We start from the raw sequence: 20,346 nt of genomic DNA on the forward strand, positions 1-20,346 counted from the left end.
GAAGTCTTAATATAAATGCTTTTTAAAACTTGGACTATTGTTACTTGCTACTTACAATATTTGTAAATTTAAAATGATTTTTAATTTTTTAATTATAATCGTTAAAAAAATATCTGCAGACATTCGGACTGCCAACCAATCGAGACATATTGGAGCAATCCGCAAACAGCCACTACTGACTGTTGTTGTGCAGTTGAGGCTCGCGCCGAGGAGAAATGAAAACAAATGAGCGCAGTTCACACAAAGAAACTTAATGAACATACAGCGGTTAAAAAATTCATGTGGAGTTTTAATGTTTATAACAAATTATATGATAGGCCTACAGTTAAGCACGATTGCTGAATACCATCACGATTGAAAATGTGATTTCATTTGGCAGTTCAATAAACAAGTAATTAATATCAAGTCACTTAACCTACATTTTAGACACAATATTAACTGTTTTTGTTCTATTTGTGCAGAGAAAATAGTTCCAAACAAAGATCACAGAAAAACCACAGCGCATCTCACCGGCACACAAAACCGCATTACTGAATGATTCAGCCGTTTGAACGAATCATTTGAATAAATGACTCAATAACTAACTCATTAAAGGGATACTCCACTTTAAAATGAAAACTCTGTCATCATATACTCACCCTCATGTTGTTTCAAACCTGTATGAATTTCTTTCTTCTGCTGAACAGAAAGGAAAATATTTAGAAGAATGTCAGTAACCAGACAGTGTCTGGTACCATTGACTTCCATAGTAGGGAAAAAATATACTATGGAAGTCTGTCTGGTTACTGACATTCTTCTAAATATCTTCCTTTCTGTTCAGCAGCGGAAAGAAATTCTAAAACAACATGAGGGTGAGTATATGATGACAATTTTCATTTTAAAGTGGAGTATCCCTTTAAGACCACCTGCCGCCCCCTACCGGTAGGGGACTGCAAAAACAGTCAATATTGTGTCTACTGCACACGGCATTAGTTCCGTGTTTAAAAGTAGGCTATCATTCTTTCCAATATTTAATATTTAATATTCAAAAAATATTTAAAACAACTTGATAACATTATTTAACGCAGTTGTAATTTTTCAGTGTAAATTAATTAATTTGATTGCTTTTACAGCTACAAAGCTGGAGCACTAAATGATATTCAAAGTCACAATTCACGCTTTTAACATTAAATAAAGCACATAAACAGTACCTGAGATTATCATTGCCACACTTTCTGTTTGTTGTTCCAGCGCGACATCTCAGAAAAATAGAAACCATTTCTAAGAGCAGTGCAGCAGAAACCTTTTGCATTATGTGATTTTGTGTGGATTTACAATTTTGTCTGCTTTCCTAATAGTTTACCATGCATTATTATATTTTTATTCATAGACTGTCATGTCATTTGACCAATTAATTAAATAATACAGACTTCAAATAAAACTTAATACACGGTGCACATTTCGCTATGTTAACTCGCTGAAACTATTGTTATTGGTTGTTTCACCGTTTTACTTTGAGCATGATTGGTTAATCTGTCTGTCTTTCAGGAAACTGTCCAATGACAATGTGCGCGCCTATTTTAAGTTTGAAAATAAAGTACGTCCGTTACTGTCGGTGTGTGACAGCTGCTGCTTGCATTGATTACCCGGTCAGACCATGATTATTTTATATCTGCATGTTAAATTCTTATTTTGAGCGAATTTGAGTTGATATGTCAATGAAGGATAAAAGCTGGAATGTGAACATAGGGGTCGTGGTCTGTAAAAATACTGGTGATATCAGGTAAGAAAACATTTTTCAGTCCTTTTAACAATCTAAGGACACGGGTAACGGTCATAGTAACCTCATAAGATTAATAAGTTAACGTTACCTCTGTGTGTGTTTTTGTACTGCTTCACCATTAGCGTAACGTTAGCGCGCTAGCGATATTAGCAGGTATTTCAATGTAGTAACTTACCATCTGACGTTGCTGAGTGTTATTGTGTTTAATGTTGTCAGCTAACATTAGTTTAAAACTCAAACGCATGAGTAAAAAAGCGTGGGAATGAGTAAAGTGATAAAAGCGTCATTTATTCGTTAGAAGTATGTTTACATAACCTCTTCAAACATAACTGCCAATGAAAAGATATTTGTTTACTTTTTTTTTAGATCAAGCATTAGAATAATTTATCGGGGAGGACACCCAGCAGAGAGACAAAACCACCAACTAAGTTAGCTGTTACAGTAAGTTTTATTATTATTATTATTATTATTAGTCAATTTTACCCACTGTTTCGAAAACCTACACTGGGATTATAACGTTAGTAGCCTATTATTAAGTAAGTTATGATTTTCATCTTCAAAGTAAGACATTTTACTGATATAAAGTCTGGGTAACTTTTTGTCCTTTTGTCTTTCTTCCGCTAAGGTGGCGCACTGAAAGGGGATTCATGTCACCTTTATCAGTCCTTTCTTTAGTTCACTGGAAAATACTTTTTTTTTTGCGCGCGTAGCGGCACAAACAGCCTTCACGCGTGGGTTGCTTTTTCCCCCCATGTCTTTTAAAATTTCTACCATGATATAGCCAGTTTAATAAAGGCTTTTTAAATAATTTTGAAGAAGAGTGCCTTGGATCTTCTCTTTCCTACATTTATTTGAATTCCCGACCCCAAAGAGCACCTTCAAACACTTTTTATTGAACTCCCTGAGCACCCTGGAAATTTTCTGTCTTTCTAATAAAACTTTAAATATTCCATTTAGATTTCTACTTCTACAGGTTTTTAACATTACGTCGAAAACGCTGCAATTTAAAGTTTTAGATGTTTTTAGACCTTCAAACACTTTTTATTGAACTCCGAGCACCCTGGACATTTTTTGTCTTTCTAATATTCCATTTAGATTTCTACTTCTAAGTTACAGGTTTTTAACATTACTTCGAAAACTCTGCAATTTAAAGTTTTAGATGTTTTTAGACCTTCAAACACTTTTTATTGAACTCCGAGCACCCTGGACATTTTTTGTCTTTCTAATATTCCATTTAGATTTCTACTTCTAAGTTACAGGTTTTTAACATTACTTCGAAAACTCTGCAATTTAAAGTTTTAGATGTTTTTCATCTGTTTTAGAAAGTATTTTTAGACTTTTTTTGTTTGTTTGTTTTCCTAAATAAAACTTGTTTTACAATCTTGAGCATGTGTCAACTCTTTATTTAATGTGTTTAACTAAGCCATTGCTGCTAGTCATTTGACAGTTAACAATTTTAGTGTACAGTAGGCTATGTACAGTTAATCACAAAAATGTTCCAACTGCAAACTAGGTTGTAATTGAATGTACAATTGTATTCTCCCATGATGAAAGGTAAGAGAGTGAAACAACGTCACGATATCAACGTTGATTCAATTTGCAGAACCGAAGCATAATTCAACATGGTTCAGCGTCGACATACAACCTTTATCCACCCATATTGAAAGAAGAGACGGTGAAACAACGTCACGGCATCAACGGTGGAACAACGTCACGATATCAACCTTGATTCGTTTCGCTAAATCAAAACATAATTTTACGTTGATTCAACCTTGGTCATATCAACGTTGAAATGCCGGCTAGCATGTAGCTGTTATTAATCAGTAGCCTACGCTGTGCAGAAAAGCAGCTGACTCATTACGTTTCAGACAACATATAGGCTATTAACGAATTGCGTTATTAAGATCGTTATTACGATCGTCCTTTAATATTTAAAGGTCCTGATGAAACATTAACAGACATATGTGATATAATTACAAAGCTTAGACCCTCTACTTTTCACACAAAACCATCATTTTTTTAAATTCATTTTACATATCGCATCATTTAAATGTTTAAATTCCTCCACCCGCAACCGATACCGATCAAAAGTAAGTGTGATTCTGAATTTGAATATTGATGGCATTGGTCAAATTTGATGAACAAAGGCAAGTCATATATCAAACAAAAGCTTTCTTTCTCAGGATTTTTGCTATATGGTTTATTTAGTTGACATAATACAACAGATCAAATGATTGCAGAATGAGTCGCGAAGTACATATTTGATCTTTGTAAACAAACTAGAGCCCCTTTCACACAGAGATAAACGCTTGTGCATTTTTTTTCTCTGATTCGATCATAAACTTGCGCATTACGTATCACAGTTGGCGAATGATCCCGTGCTTCAGCGTCATCACTACGACACGGCATTATTACGGCTTTTGTTCACACAGCGTGCGTTCCGGGACTGAACACGGCAATGTTACTAGGTCCCCAACACGGCATCGATCCCGGAATAAATCCCGGGTCGTGTTTGCGTTCACACAGTACTCTGGCAATTTGCCGGCAATTTCCCGGGTTCAAAGCGCAGTGTGAAAGGGGCTTAGGAGAAACGTTGCATTTCATCTCCGATTACAGCATGTCTGAGCTAAAAGTAGTCAAAAAGATACATAGACTTTCACCTTAGACTGTTTTCTTCAAAATGAGTCCAAGTTGGAGTAGGATACGTATTTTTCTCATTGTAGCGCATCATCCTTCCACTACATGAATAAAGGCATACATTTTTTAAAAGGTTTAAAGGGGGGCGTGAGTTTGAGAAAAAAGTTTGAGAACCACTGGACTGGCAAAATCGTAGCAATTTACCTTTCAGCACGCCTACTTTGCACGCCCAATGTTGTGCCTGTGCTGTCTCCGCACCGACTCTTTCACTGCTGCTCTGAAAGTAGGTTAGTAAGCAACTTTTGTTATCAAACGACTGACCCGTGTCCGGAACTTATAAATCATTAAGTCGTCTACTCTACGTCAATCCCAAACTATGAACCCAATGGATTTTGTACTCTGTAAGTACCTTGATTCTATATTTTGTTAGAATAAACTTAATCATATTAATTTAAGTTAATTTGCGTGCAGTAACAATTTTTTTCTAAAAGTGAAAGTGATTTGTGTAGGCTAATGCCATTTTGTCTAAGAATTTGCTTTCCAATTAGTTATTACATTTCAGTTATACATTTATCTTAATCAAGTGACTTAAATGGTGCACTAATGGATAACGGTTTCGAAATGGAAACACGAGGTCTGTTTGGTCTGCTTGCATCTGGAGGTCATGACTGCGTCCGTTTAGGCTATTTACTTTCGGAAATATAATCATACAAAATGACTCTTTTTGTATCTATAATAAATAAATAGTATAGATCCTTGTTTAGGGTATCCGCACGAGAGGTAAGCAACGCTTTGTTTTCCCATTTACCGGGGTAATCTGAGTAAATAAGCCCTTTCGAAAAGTAACCATGGCTGTAGCAAAAGAGTAGGTAGTAACCATTATTTATTTGCGGATTGATTACCATTTGTATAACCACAAGTTTTACTACAAATACCATAGCTAAACTATGGTTAATTTGTGGTTACTATGGTTTAACTAAACTTTTTTTTTTTTAATTTTTTTTTAAAATAAGTTAAGTAAAACCATGGTTAATTTTCGTCAGGGTAGATAATTAAACAGTTTATATTCTGCAGTTTGAGATTTAGTACGCCAATATTTTTTTAAATAAAAATAAAAACATTTAACTCATTGGCAGAAGCGAATTGAGCATCTTTTTACAGTATAGCCTGTGTGATTCCTGGAAATAAAACCCATTTCCTTCCCTAATTGTGAATATTTGCTTACATCATTAGGCTATATCTCTCACATAATGACAAAACATTTGAAATTTTTTTTTCTAAAGGTTAGTTAATGTTTACTTTATATTAATATAGCCTATCTAGTAAACAAATAATTAAAATTAATCTTTTAAATACTGTAGATGAATCATATATTTGTCACAAAAAACTAGTCAAATGTTTCTCTAAATCTAAAGGTATTATGAGTTTTATCACAGAAATATCAAAGTAACAATTATTAATGCACATTTTAAAAACAACCTTAGGCTATATTCTGATAATTCTGTTCACATTTTTTTTTTATTGTTTTTGTAACATTGAGGTCATTAAGGACATTATCAGTTTTCCTTTTCTCCATGAACAGGCTTTATTTCCATTCTCTTGAATTGCTCAATGAAGGGATATGGTCAAAGCTTGAAGTGCTGTTTTGAGATTTTGAGAAACCACTCGGTTTCCTATAATCTTAGCGAGCCACCTGGAGACTTCTGCACACCAACATGGTCAGCAATGGTGAGTAGCCTACTGATCACTATCTCAATATTTTCATAGCCTATTATTAGCCTATATTTTCAAAAAGTCATAGCCTAATAAACCATTTGCTACCAGGCATTGTGGCATGCATTAAAGGCCAAAAAACAAACAAACAAAAAAAAACAGAATTTACTCTCTCATGTCTTTCCAAACCCGTAAAACTTTCGTTCATTTTCAAAACACAAATGAAGATCTTTTTGATAAAATATGAGCTTTCTGTCCCTCTGTTAACAGCTATGCAACGATCACTTTGACGCTTCAAAAAACAAACAAAAAAACGAGATCGTAAAACTGAATCGAGCGGTAGCCTAGTCCATATTTTCTGAAGAGACTTGATCGCTTTATATGATAAACACATTCTTTTTATGCTTTTATTCACATAAAAGCATTGATCAGTTAACATAAACAGAACCTCAAGATCATATGGCCTAAACCAATCACTTCTCTTCAGAAAATTTGGAATAAACCGCTCAATTCATATGGATTAGTTTTACGATCTCTTTATGTTTCTCTTTAAGTGGTAGGCTAGTTGCTTAGGTCAGTAGAAACAGAAATCTCTCAGATTCCATTAAAGAGATGTTCATTTGTGTTTCGAAGATGAACGAAAGTCTTACGGGTTCGGAACGACATATGAGTAAAAGTAAATGATCACAGAATTATCATTTTTTGGGTGAACTAAACCCTTTAAGTGATTTTTAGTTTGTAGGCCTAATAGTCTGAATATTAAAAAAATATATAATAAAATATAATGTTAGCCTATCCAAAATTGTATGTATTTAAATGCAGCATTACCATCACATAACAATAATTCAGGAAAAAATCTAATGAAATACGTTTTTCAAACCCTCACTCCCCATCGGGCTGTACCATTTCTCTGGTACATTCAGACTGTATTCTTTGCATGGTTCTTTGCATACACAGTAATAAGGTTCTTTGATGTCACTTCTTCATAGCTGTCAAAACATACGTACCGGGTACAGGCGCAGGCGCTGGTGTGTCAGTGAAAAATTAAGAGTAATGGGCTGAATCAACTTTAATCTCTGCCTATGGTTTTGACCGCCATGTATCATGATTCATGCGTTGTGCTTTGTGGTAAATGTTGAGCAGCTCGTCACATAGGTGTCACTAGGCCACTAGGCCTATGTGCCCCCTAAACTTCTGCCTAGTCCCCCTAAACATTTGTGATTAAGTGTAGGGCAGGCTACACAAATTTGGGTTCGCGTCAGTCTTGTTAATCAGATTTAGCGCGTTCTTCATCTTCAATCCGCAGCGGCGCCGAGCAGAGCTCACGTCAGAAACAGAGTACAGTGTGTGTGTGTGTGTGTGTTCATCTGAGCTTCACTGGTCTGTCACTGCTCATCAATGTCAGAATATTTCTGACATGTGGGGTGGTGTGGCGCAATGGATAAGACACATGCCTTTGGTGTGAGAGACCCGGGTTCGAATCCACTGTGAGACTCCAATGTGTCCCTGAGCAAGACACTTAACCCCTAGTTGCTCCAGAGGCGTGCGACCTCTGACATATATAGCAATTGTAAGTCGCTTTGGATAAAAGCGTCAGCTAAATGAATAAATGTAAATGTAATGTAAATGACATTGACGACATCTATTTCTGTTTTTTTTTAGGAATTTGTTGTGGTTGATGAACATGGAAATGTGGATGAGACGAAGGTAGTATATCATGAATCCCAGAAGTTGATTCTCAAAGGAAACATTGGTGAACAGGTCAAGCAGGTCACATACCGAAAGGACTGTCCACGCACTGGGGTAAACATGCCTAGCCTAAATAGGATATTTTGAATTAAATATGAATGTTGTTTAGTCTTCAGAGATTGTGTTTGTGTTTCTCTTCTTCTTTCTGTGTTCCTCTTTCTTTTGGTTCAACAGCAGGCTTACCATGCAGAATGCCATGGTAAGTTGGGCCCAAATACCTTAATATAAGGGTTATAATGTTTATAATGTTTAATGTTTAAGATCATATTCAACAAATCAACATTCAAACAATGTTTTAAAACACGTGTGACACACCATCACACACTTTTATATTTTTGATAAAGCAAAGTCTAGGCTTTCAAATTATGTCTATTTTATTGCAATATTCAAATAGGTATCACCTCTCAAACCCAATTAGTTCTTCAACCCTAGACAAAAAACAGCTTATGAACAATGCGTCATCTTGCTAGAAAACGTAGAGAAGAGCATATCGCAATAATTGTACATATATTATTAAATATATGCACTAAATTATAAATGCATTGTTTTTTTACTTATGTATTAAATATATGTTATAAAAAATATTTATTTTAGCTCTGTTATGGTGCTGTAAGAAATACACTGAACAACCATATACGCTATCATTGCTTACTTTAGGGGAAAGTTTGGGAATCTCCCAACAGGCACAAACATGCCCCCCCCCCCTTATCCAGGAATTATTTTGTTGAATAATTATAATTAATGAAAAAAAAAAAAAGTGTGCCAGCAGCAATATTGAAGAATGTTGTTAAATGAATGCAGATTGTTACGGTCTGATAAGAAGTTTGCCCTGGCCGGTAAAGGCTTTTATGTTTACTGGTGTATTAGATTCATTGTCTGAGTAAACAATACAAATCTCTGTTTTGCATGCCAGATCCTTGTGATGCTTTGGACGTGCCAAGAACTACTCTTGGTAAGATCAAATAAATGATTTTTTTAAATAAATTATTTTTTATGTTGCATGTAATGGATTTATGAGTAGTTTGAGGCTCTTGATACATTACAACATTTGTATTTATTATTTAGAGAACAATATTTTTGGGGAAGGTTTTATGGTGTTGTAACATTATTGTTTCAGGAACAGTCTGAATCAGACTTGATTATGTAAGTTACTCATGCAGAGATATTTATAATGTTACTTCAATTTGTCCTGCATAATCATTTCATTATACTGCAGACTAATTAAATACTTATAAGAGTTTTAATCTTTTGTTTGATACAAAGTAGCATTGTTTTTTAATAGGAGAGGACTGTGCTTCTGTTTGTTCTGTTTATACCTTTCAGTACATCATATTAGGCATGTTTCCACAGGTAATGGAAAAGCAGAGATTTAAAAATGTCAGTAGCAATACCAATCTCATATCATTTTGGCCAATTCTAATAGTTTTAATGTGAAATAATTTTCACACTATTACTATTAAAGAATTGTATTTTAGTATAATATTTAAATAATTTTTACTATTAAAGGATTTTAGTCTCACCAGCTAAAATTTAATTTACACTGTTGTTTTTGTTGCTATAAATAAATAAATGTGATTTTTTTTTTACCTGCTTCTGCATGCGTAGAGCTGTAAGTTTAAAGTTTACTCTAAATCCTAGTTTATATATCTTTTCTAGCCAGTGACACCACTCAAGTAACAGTCGGAGATCATGGCATTATTATGTATTCCATTGTCGGCATCATCACCATCATCATCATCATCATCATCATCATCACTGTCATCTGTCTCCAAAGAAATAAAAGGTAAGCTTTAAGGTAAAAAATGGTTTTATAATATCAAAATATCTTAGACAGACCAGACTGTAATAATAATTTTTACAATAAAATAATGTCACAATAAAAGATAAATCATATCAGAACTTTTGAAACTTTAATGTAAAAATATTCCCTATGCAATGCCATGAAAACCAAAGTGTTACATTTCAGAGAAAAAAAATAAAAATTAAATTAAAACCTACAGCATAAGTGTGCACATCCTTTTATAATTGGGTATGTGGTGGTGTTCAGAATGAACTAATCATCAAACTCATGAGTGAATAGTATACTCCTCTCTTTTCCATGAATTAATTCCATATAAATCTCAGCAGTTCTTGTAAGATCTTCTTGGTTGCATTCTAAAATATCTGATTTATCTTTATCACAAAAACTAGCTGTTTTAACAGGGATATGTATATTTTTTTATATCCACTGTATATTATATTCTAATTTCTGCTATTTTTAATGTTTTCAGGTGCATTTGGAAAGCAGTGCCAAATAATGAAACCCCAACTGTCTAGGTCACTGATGCCTCCAGAACAAGAAGTATTAATGATAACACTTAAGAAAAAAGAAAAAAAGAAATTCTTGCTCACTTACTCATAAGTAGGAGTGAGTTTTTTTTTTTTTTAAATAGTAAAAGCTGTGGAAGCTAATAATATTATTAATTGATTATTATATTATAATATATTATTATATTATATTATGTTATGTTATGTTATATTATGTTATATTATTATATTATATTATATTATATTATATTATATTATATTATATTATATTATATTATATTATATTATATTATATTATATTATGTTATATTATATTATATTATATTATATTATATGTAAGCAATAAGGTACGAGAGGCTGTGCTGTATCGTGAATAAGTCACGGCTGAAGGCCGTTGTTTGGCACGACACAAAGCGGAGTTTGAAAGGACTGAAAGTTGTGCGGAGAAGCAAGACGCAAGTGCCAAATGACTATTATGTCAGGGCACGGGAGAAGATATCGCAGCGGACATTCAAACGGATTGGAACTAGGACTGGAACTAACCATTTTATATCCTATTATATTCTATTATATCTTTATGCCACTCAGTCTATATTGTTATATAATTATTAACCTATACAATATTAAAGTATTTTTAACAAATATTTATCACACTTGTTATAACAAAATAAATGACTGATTAATGTCACAATTATGTTCAGTTAGTTTCACTTTCTAATGGACTTTTAGTTTGTTTATCATCTGTTTCCTTTGTTCTGGTTTTCCAGCCATAACATATTCATCTGCCTCTGAAACTCTTAACCTGTCATCATCTTTGAACATTAAACATGACAATTAAGAGTCACTTTTGGTGAGAACATGCAATAAACAAGTGTTCTATTTATGGAGCTTGTCGTGTTAATTTCTTTTTTTGTGATTTTATTTATTATTTTTATTATTGTTGAGTAGGCTACCATCATTGAGCTTTTTGCTCAATGTGCAAAAAGAACATTGTGGATGTGTGCACTTGTTTAATTCTTCATAATAAATATTTTTATAGTTTAGTTACACAATAACTTGCAAATAAAAAAAAGTAAAAGTATATGTCTTCTATATTACAACCCACCCTGTTATAGTGAAGGCTGTAACAACAGAACTGTTAATGACATGACATCAAATTTAAATAGTTAAACAATACAGATTTCTAAAATAGTTGAATTTGTAGCAGACAGAAATATTATAGCATTAGAAATATATTAAAGTTTGAGACACATTCAAGATGATGTAAAGGGATTCCACTGGAGGCAAGTTATAAAGAACCCAAGTGCAGTTTATTACAAATAAAACAAAAACATGGCATGAAAATGAACTTACACCACAGCAGAATTACAGGAAACAATACTTGACCAAGACACATGGCAAACATGAGGGCTTAAATACACAGACTAATGACAAGACAAGGGACACCCTTGAACAATGAAACAATGACAACATGACACAGACAAAGGAACACATGGCAGGATCACATGACTAACAGGGAATCACATGACAAGACACAGAAACATGACAATGACATGAAATGTGACCAAGACAAGACCAAATTGAGTCCCCTGACAATGGAACTTTTCATTTGAAAAGTTGTATAGCCTATTACATCTATTGAATATAAAGTTAAGGTATGGTGGTTGATGTTTTGATGGGTTCTAAATAATGCCATCAAATATTTATCTGCATCTAATCAGTAATAAATAAAACAGCATTTGTTTCTTTGTTCAAAATTATGGTTTAGCCCAATCCTCTGTGTGTTTCAGAGGTAGGCTAACCAATATAGACTGTTGAGTGTAGTGTTTACTGATGTTTTCTATGACTGGTTGTTTTTCTGAGAAAACAGCTACCACTTCCTCAAAAAAATCCAGAACACAGATGTGCAGGTCCTACGTATATGAGAAATAGTGCAGGAATTCAGAAACTGCACCGCCTGATGGTAATAAGATAATTCTACAATTTCAATAGAACTCACTGCTGCGTGTCGAGTCGACCGGCCAAAAAGTCTGGGAAAATAACGCTCCGTTAAAATAAGCAACCCATGTGAATGTCCAATCCAGGGGTGATGTGAAACGATTAGGATAGGACAGTGATACAAGACAAAAATTGTGAAATCCATTCTTTTTCATTCACAAATAGGCTACAAAACTAGCTAATAATCAAACCTCTTCTACTGTGCATAGACACAAACTGGAAATCACAAGGACTAATGAGTCATCGAGCGAGGATGCAGAAGCATAGGCTACATTATGACTGTACAACAAACCATGACACTAACTTGATGTAAAAACTAAACATCAAACTTCTCAATGATGGTCAACACCTTGTAGGCAACAGAAGAGACAATGATAACGACAGCTGTCTTTTTTGGTAAGTGCATTTTATGCGCATGCAGCAGGCATTGGCTGTGTAGCCTAGTAGGGGAGAGCACAACCTAATGCTTTTTGACTTTCTCAGTTTGTGTAAACCTACCTCTTAGGGTTCAGAGTATTTATTTTTTACCGCATTCATTTCACACATGTCAAGTAGGCTACAATTGTGTGGTTTTGTTGCATTAATAGCCTACGGTGTATAGGCTATACACCAACAAAACCACACATGTAAATATTTTAGGGGCAAGTTGTCACATTTCACTTCCATTCTTTCGGGGTAAATCAAGAAAAAAGTAGCCTAGGCTATACACTGTATAGCCTAGGCTACTTTTTTTCTTGATTCACAAAATTATTAATTATTATTATGTTTTGAACGATGCTGCGTAGGTGTGTTTTGCAGTGTGTTTGTTGTCAAACTAAAACATTTTTTTTTTAATTACTGAAAAATGCCATTATTTTATATGAAAAAGTTAATAATTTAATTTATTGAGTAAATATTTTAGGGGCAAGTTGTCACATTTCACTTCCATTCTTAGTGAAATGTGACAATGCAAATGGTTCGGTACGGCTCACTTTGGCGCTTTTCTTTTTTCTACTCCAAAAGGAGTTCCTAAAACTAAAATCGTTCTTGCGATGCGAACACGCCAAAATCCGGGTACTTCTGCCTATTATTCTAGGAAATTATAGATTTCCTAGAATTATAAATGACAGCTCAGAATTTAAAGGTTATTTCCCATTAATTGACACCACAGAGTTTACCGGTATTTTGTGGCTGATGTGTGAAGAATGGTATCTTACCAGTAAAAAGACTGAATGCCATTGCTTGTGTGAACAGTACATTTGTGTATTTAACAGGGAAATTGTTCTAGTAATTTTTGTATTGCTGTGTAAAAGGGGCTAGTGTGTCAATATGCTTAAAATCATAAAAGACAATGCTTCCCATTCGAGAGCATTGCTGCAGTTTACTGTAGTTTTACTGAACATTTAACATTCAAGCAGGTTTTCTATGCAAAAAAATATGGGGGCCCAACGCTTTTATATTATCTTCCATTCTTTTGAAAAATCTTGAGAATCTTGATCTTGATTTGGAATCATAGGGTGTCACTTGGAAATTAAGTATGTTATTATGGAAAGTACATTAATATGGAAATACTGAAAAAGGGGATATAAAATGCAGAAATAATGTTTTATATATATATATATATATATATATATATATATATATATATACACACAGGGGCGTCGGACTGTGGGTAAAACCAGTACTGATTACCAGGGCCCCAAGGGGAGAGAGGACCCTTGAAAAGTCTGGAATATATTTTATTTGGAACATGGGGGCCCATCAGGACTGCCTATACATAGGGCCCGGGATCTTGTGCTACGCCCCTGTATATATATATAAATAATATGCATATTGAGTTATTGTTTATCTATTTTTTGTGTACACTTTTCCACCTCAAAAGGTGCCCTTTTCTTTCTAAAGGAAATTCCTGCCAATCCAAAGTGTAGTGTGTCAGTGTTCCAGAACAAATCTGTGGCTTATATCATCTCAGAGCCGACTGGACCTGGCTGCTTACCCGAATGGACCTCTGCTGTAAGCACAGCCAGTTTCTTTGTTCTTGTGTGTTTCCAAACTTTTGTTCCAAGTGGAAGAATAGCCATATTTCAAATATATTCATTGTTTGGTGAGCAGAACACTGTGCTTGTTGATGAGAAGGGGAACATTTACCGTCCAGTTGTTTTGCATGCTGAACCACAAAGGATTCTCACCATAGACTGTCAGCATAACGTCACATATCACACGGAATGTCTGGAACTTCGGGTAGGCCAGTGAAAGATTTCTAATCTTTTTTTTTGATGTACTTGTGTAACTAGACAAAACCATCTATGTGTATTATGCGGATAATGTTTATATGATACATACCAATTCTACATAACAATGATAACTGATGATGCCTAACTTTTTAGTCTAAATGCCTAATGTTTGACACCTTAAATGTGCTGCATTTTTTCCCCTTAGGTTTCCTTGGTGGTCAAATGCGACTGTGAGTACTGCTTCTTTCTGTTCCTTAAAACAGCTTGGAGCTATTTTTAGCACTACTCAGTGAGCTACCCTGTGATTTAGATTAATTGAGTGCAGTTTTTTATTTTAATTTGTTAATTTAATAAATGTTAATTATTAAATGGACTTTGTGTTTTATTGGAATTGTGTGAGATTTGATTATTTATTCCATCATTTTTTCCCCATTTTGTTCCCTAGATAAGTGTCCCAATGCACCTGTTGTCGCAAAAGGTCTGAGAAGCTTGACTACAATGTGCGAAAAGATTTTTTTCATTGTCACTCACACAGAAGTGCATACATTAACTTTTTGTACTCTTTTCTCCTTCTAGATACAACTATGGTAAAGCTCCCATACGCAGGCAGAACTCATGTGGTGACATTTGCTGTCAGTGGCATCTCTCTACTACTTGGCTTTGTTATTGTGATAATCAGAATCTACAAGTACAGACTTGAACTTGAATCTATGAATCATGACCTCGCATGACCACTCTACGTTTGACATTAGTTATACAGTAGACCTTTTTTATAGTTAATACACTCAAAAAGGGCAGTTCCCACACAGAAAAAGGACATTTCTAGCCTGAGGAAACAGCCACAGGTGCAATAATGAAGGGAGTGGTACATTTTCATGCAAGAATGAATTTGCCTTCTGTAACAATTTTGGACGTTTCCCTCCACAAAAGACGATTTGTAACTTGTTTATTGGATAGATATTCATGTTCTCATTCTACATTACAAATAATAGTGATACAATAGTGAATAGTGTACATTTATGTATGCTAGCAATTGCATAACCCCTTTAATTTCAGTTTGTGCAGGGTTTAATTCTATTTTTGTTTTTACCAAACCACTTCTGCACTTCAGGGCATCGGCCACATTTTTTCATGAGCTTTTTGCTTTGTTTCATTTTCTGTGGCCATAATTAGATTAGCCTATATCTGTAAACCTCAGAAAACTTAGACTCACTGTTCTTCACATGAGGGGAAGACATTAGAATAGCTAATCCTTGCTTAGTCACAGTTTTTGTCTGCCGAGTATACATGATGACACAAACAAATATTTGAAGGATTAAATACACTTTGTGCGTGACATGTCTTTCGGAGCATGCAAAAAACGCAAAGATCGGTACTAATTGGTACCATACAATTTAAGATGAATTATATTATAATTCAACACAATCGAACAGATTTTCTCACTCAGATTGATAGTAGAGATTGATGCACCTCACACTGCAAGAACTTTACTTGATCTTTATTGATTTCAAGAAAGCCTTTGATCGAGTGTGGCATCAAGGCCTTTGGAAAGTACTACACCACTATGGAATATAAGAAAACGCAAAGTGCTATGAGATTCAGGAACGATATGACAGATTGGTTCCAGCTGCCAAGTGCAAAATCTGAGCAAACAGTGAGAAAAAAGGAAGGACTCATGCTTAAAGGGAAGGAACTGCAAACTGTCACTGCTCTACGGGCAACAGAACAAAAACAGCCATGGCATTGAAAGTGATGAGCAACAATAACTGGAAAAACAAAAATATCAAGAATGAGACTGTACAGATCCCTCATACTCCCGATTGCCTTGGACTGTTGTGAAGCATGGACACTTAAGAGTGCTGAAGCAGAGAAACTACTTGGAGTCCACATCATGGAGAAGATTAGAAACGATGACATCAGAAAGGCCCTCAATCTGATGGAAACGATCGTGCAAAAAGTACATGAGAGACAACACCAGTAGCTTGGTCATGTACTTTGTATATGGATAAAAACAGGATTGCCAACATCGCATTGCACGGAAGAGTAGAAGGTAGGCTACCACAAAAAGAGGACATCCAAGAACAATGTGGATGTCATCAGTGCTGGCGAGATACAACGTTGAACAACACGTTCTAAAGAGAATTGCGCAAGATAGAGACAAATGGCGTTTAGCGTCGACACTCATGTGAGAGCCTATGTTGAAGTGTAATAAACTGCATAGAACTGCATTTTTTTTTAAAGTGCATGCAAGCTCACTTAACATTGGTTTTGGTTATTTTAAACTTTTCTCACTCTCTGCTACAGATAGATCTCTTATCATCATGATAATCACAGGGCTTTCCTCAGATGCATCCATTTCCTATAAAAGGGACATTTACTGTCACATGCAGGGCTGCCAGGAGCCTGATATGGTCATAGTTGCACTGCCCGGGTTACGTGGCTGAGGCACACTTACAGGAATTGACATGTAGGCTAGTGTGCTGCAACGCAGAGTTTGTATCATAACAGGACAGAAACGGTTAAAGAGAGTACACTTTCAAGACTATATCTTAACAGTGTTTAGTAGACTACACTTTTAAGTGCCTTTAATTTACATTTTTTCAAAGTTGTACTTTAAAGTACATTTTTAATTATTATGTTTTAATCTTTTGTCCTGCTTTAAAACACTTATTTTGTAATACTTACACTTATTTTGATGTGCATTACTTTTAAGTGGGATTTCATTTCAGAAATAATATATTATCTGCAAGTACATTTTACAAATATAATAAAGTTTTAAGATTCAAACTTAATTGTGTACATTTAATACAATTAAGCATAATTATTTTTTACAAGGGGCAACAGATGTATGTGTTTGTTTACAAGCTGAGTCAAGATGACGCTGTTGAGCTTACCTTGTCTTCATTCGACACATTCCTGTAAACTTTGTCACTGTGGTTCAACTGAAGTCATGTCTCATCATGGAGATATCCAACTGGAAGACAATTGAGGAGGAAGACTTCTTGGGAAAACAGAAAATAGCCATACAACTGGTTTGGCATGATTTGCTTCATCAGTTGCTGTTATTCTGTAAAAAAAAAAGAAGAAAAAAGAAAGAAAAATGTATCAGTGTTATTTACCGAGTTGGATTCTGAAAAGAACTGACCACACCCCACAGGAAGTTCAATTGGAATCACAGTGCAGGGTGAAAATAAAGTATTTCAAATCAAAGATTAATCAAAAGAAGTTAGTTTAACAAAATGAAGAAAAACAGACAAGTTAAATTAAAGGCCATGTTTACAGTTACACCCTGAAAATGAAATGTATTGTTAAACATCTAAATTCAAGTTCAATTGTCCATGGGTTCTGTAGAACGCAATCAATCATTCATTTATTTTATTCAGTAGCCTAAATTTATTTTTGTCCACATCTGAGTTATGGTCTTACTCATCTCATGAATAAAGGGGCAATTAAAAGGATGAAATTCATGGAAAAATATTTTTGAATAATCTTTTTTAACATTTTTATTTTTTTTAATGAAGTAGTGAGGCAGGTTGGTAGTGAAATAATATTGATACTTCAAAATCTACTTGAATTTAGATTGAAAATAGAACTTACTTGAAAATAGGAAGCAGAAATGGGAAGTCTCTTAAAAATGTAGGCTATATCATTTGACCTTTTGTGAAATGGCATAGTCTGCCGCAAATCTTAGAAGAATGTTTAGCCTATATGTGAATAAAAAAAAGCCTATATCTGTTCATCATATAAAGCGATCAAGTGTCTTCGGAAATATTGGACTAAATCACTCAATTCATTATGGATTAGTTTTACGATCTCTTTATGAACTTTTTAAAGCGTCAAAATGGTAGTTGCCTAGCAGCAAATGGAGGGACAGAAATCTCTCAGATTTCATTTAAAATGTCTTTAATGAGTTCACACTACATTAAATGAAACAGTAAAGATTAGCCTAGGCTATTATCTGAACGTAGTACTCCTCCCCAACTTTGTTAATAAAACATCCTTTGTGTTCCGAAGAAGAACGAAATTCTTGCGGGTTTGGAACGACATGACGGTGAGTAATTAATGACAGAATTTATGGATTCAGAATTTTTGGGTGAATTAATCCTTTAATTGTGAGCGGTTGATTTTGCTTCTACATAATGGGGTAGTGATGCCATCTAGTGGTGCAAGTGGGATGATCCAGATCAGGACATGGGTAGGCCTACCTCACCTCAACATTCTCACTGTTGTATAGGTTTGTAAGGGTGTGTGTTTTTCACCATGGTCAAGCAGTTCTGTCCATTGTGTTTAAGTGTACACGTGTAAATTTAACTCTCAACTGAGTCACTCTCAAATGAAAGTATTGGATTTTTTTTTCATTACATAAAGGTTTCAAAGAAATGCTCTAGTCTAGGCTACATGATTTGCTTTTAAGACTTTGTGAATTTTGTGAGGTTTCTGTAAATTCTTCACTGACACAGAACAAAAGATTGTTTTTCTAATAAGGTGCAGACTTCTAATGATACACCTATGTATAGTAGCCTATGTAAGGCTTTCTGACACACTTAGCCTATTCAAGGTGACTGAGAACTGATTGACCCACTTTTCAGTTTGCTCTTCACAGAGAGGGCAGAACAAATCCCGAGGCTCATAAGTGTCATATATGATGCGAGTATGCTCAAATGACCTGCTTAATATGAATTAAGTTTTTAAAAAATGAAACACGATAGATTTTACTGGAAGCTGAACATGCCATTTGTTACATTAGGATTATATGCATCCGGGTTCAATTTCATTTGAATAGTATGATGATTTTATTTGTCCTTGAAGTGTTTGACAGTTTTTTAGTTTTTTTGAATTTTTTATTTTATAATTTTACAAACATATGGGAATGTTACTTTAGAATGTTCTCCAAACGTTACGAATCGTTTCCCCCCCGCAATGTAGGCTATAAATAGGCCTAATGTTTTTTTGTGCGAACGTTTTGAGAACATTGAAGACAAGATAACAATGCACACTTACCCAAACATTATGTTGGTATTCCTCCATAAAATTATAGTAACCACACAAAAACACCTTTTGAGCAATTGAACATCCGAGGAGGTAATGTGCGTTGCAGAAAAAAATGACTAGGCCTACTGGAAAGGACTGTCAAATGTCTACTTTTTCAAGATGTCCAGTGTTCAGTGCATTTTTGTATCAGTGCTTTTCTGGGAAGAAGTCACTTTTAGTCAGAGTAAGGCTTAAAGCTGAATAACTGTATAACATTTCTCCTTTATAAACAACTCTGCTGCCTGTCTTTCGTTCTATTCCTCCCACACTCACTGACTGCTGCTCACTGCAGCGTTACGAGTCTGTCTCACGCTTGCTGCATGTGTCTCTTATTAGCCACACTTATGCAATTCCTTATGTGTATGCTGCGAGGGAAACAGAACAGAGAGAGACAAGAGCTTTCTAAGGGATGCAATGTATTTTTTAGTGTTTAGAAAAGGCCTGTTCTTTTACTACAGTGGCTTGAGGCTCTCTGTGGCTGAGACTGCAACTTCCCATAATGTACAAAACAGGAACAGGAAACCATGCATTGGGTCTGCGTCACCAAACAACAGCACTGGTTAAGACAAATGAAATGACAATGTAACAATATTAAATGAGAAGGCTATACTTTCATGTCAGGTGTTACAATTTCAATTTTGGACGAGGTAAAATACCCTATTTTCATTATGAACAACCTATAAATCAAGTTTAAATAATTTTGGGGTCACTTTGACAGTCTCTGTTAAACAAATGTCTCTCACAGACACAAATAAAAGGAAACATTAAACTGCACACATAAAGAAATGGTATTTTATTTCCAGATTTTTCTTTTTCATTATTTTTTTATCTTGCATTTCCCCCCCACAAGGTAAATTCAACATAAAAAATTTAAAATAAACAGCGGTACCATGAAAATGTAAAAAAATAATAAAAAATAATGTTTATATAATCATA

The 20,346-nt window shown here is 34.6% G+C and overlaps 1 protein-coding gene and 1 long non-coding RNA gene across 3 annotated transcripts; one reads left to right on the plus strand and one right to left on the minus strand.

The window, feature by feature from the left end:
* Window positions 1-1,587: 1,587 nt before the first annotated feature.
* On the plus strand, window positions 1,588-10,220 carry LOC307172852 (uncharacterized protein). 2 transcript variants are annotated; one of them, XM_079895529.1, is made up of 9 exons: window positions 1,588-1,762; window positions 2,129-2,203; window positions 2,388-4,800; window positions 5,982-6,127; window positions 7,775-7,915; window positions 8,036-8,060; window positions 8,775-8,813; window positions 9,518-9,644; window positions 10,132-10,197. In XM_079895529.1, exons 3-9 carry the CDS (start codon window positions 4,776-4,778, stop codon window positions 10,175-10,177), a joined length of 549 nt encoding a protein of 182 aa, XP_079751655.1. In that variant the 5' UTR covers window positions 1,588-1,762; window positions 2,129-2,203; window positions 2,388-4,775; the 3' UTR covers window positions 10,178-10,197. The 2 variants fall into 2 exon arrangements, with proteins under 2 accessions (XP_079751655.1, XP_079751656.1); XM_079895530.1 differs by lacking the exons at window positions 1,588-1,762; window positions 2,129-2,203; window positions 2,388-4,800 and adding an exon at window positions 4,825-5,179 and having other exon boundaries at window positions 10,132-10,220.
* On the minus strand, window positions 7,909-19,667 carry LOC307172853. The gene is made up of 3 exons (XR_013823775.1): window positions 19,381-19,667; window positions 17,274-17,446; window positions 7,909-8,079 (listed from the first exon to the last, which is right to left on the minus strand). It is a non-coding gene; the product is annotated as an uncharacterized lncRNA (long non-coding RNA).
* Window positions 19,668-20,346: the final 679 nt, after the last annotated feature.

Source organism: Squalius cephalus (genome assembly GCF_949319135.1).
Source record: "Squalius cephalus genome assembly, chromosome: 15".
NCBI classification, from domain to species: Eukaryota; Metazoa; Chordata; class Actinopteri; order Cypriniformes; family Leuciscidae; genus Squalius; species Squalius cephalus.

Coding starts and splice junctions, on each gene's coding strand:
- LOC307172852 (XM_079895529.1), top strand. CDS start 4,776: ATGAACCCAATGGATTTTGTACTCT. Junction 4,801..5,981: donor CCCAATGGATTTTGTACTCT/GTAAGTACCTTG, acceptor CTCCATGAACAG/GCTTTATTTCCATTCTCTTG. Junction 8,061..8,774: donor TTACCATGCAGAATGCCATG/GTAAGTTGGGCC, acceptor TTTGCATGCCAG/ATCCTTGTGATGCTTTGGAC.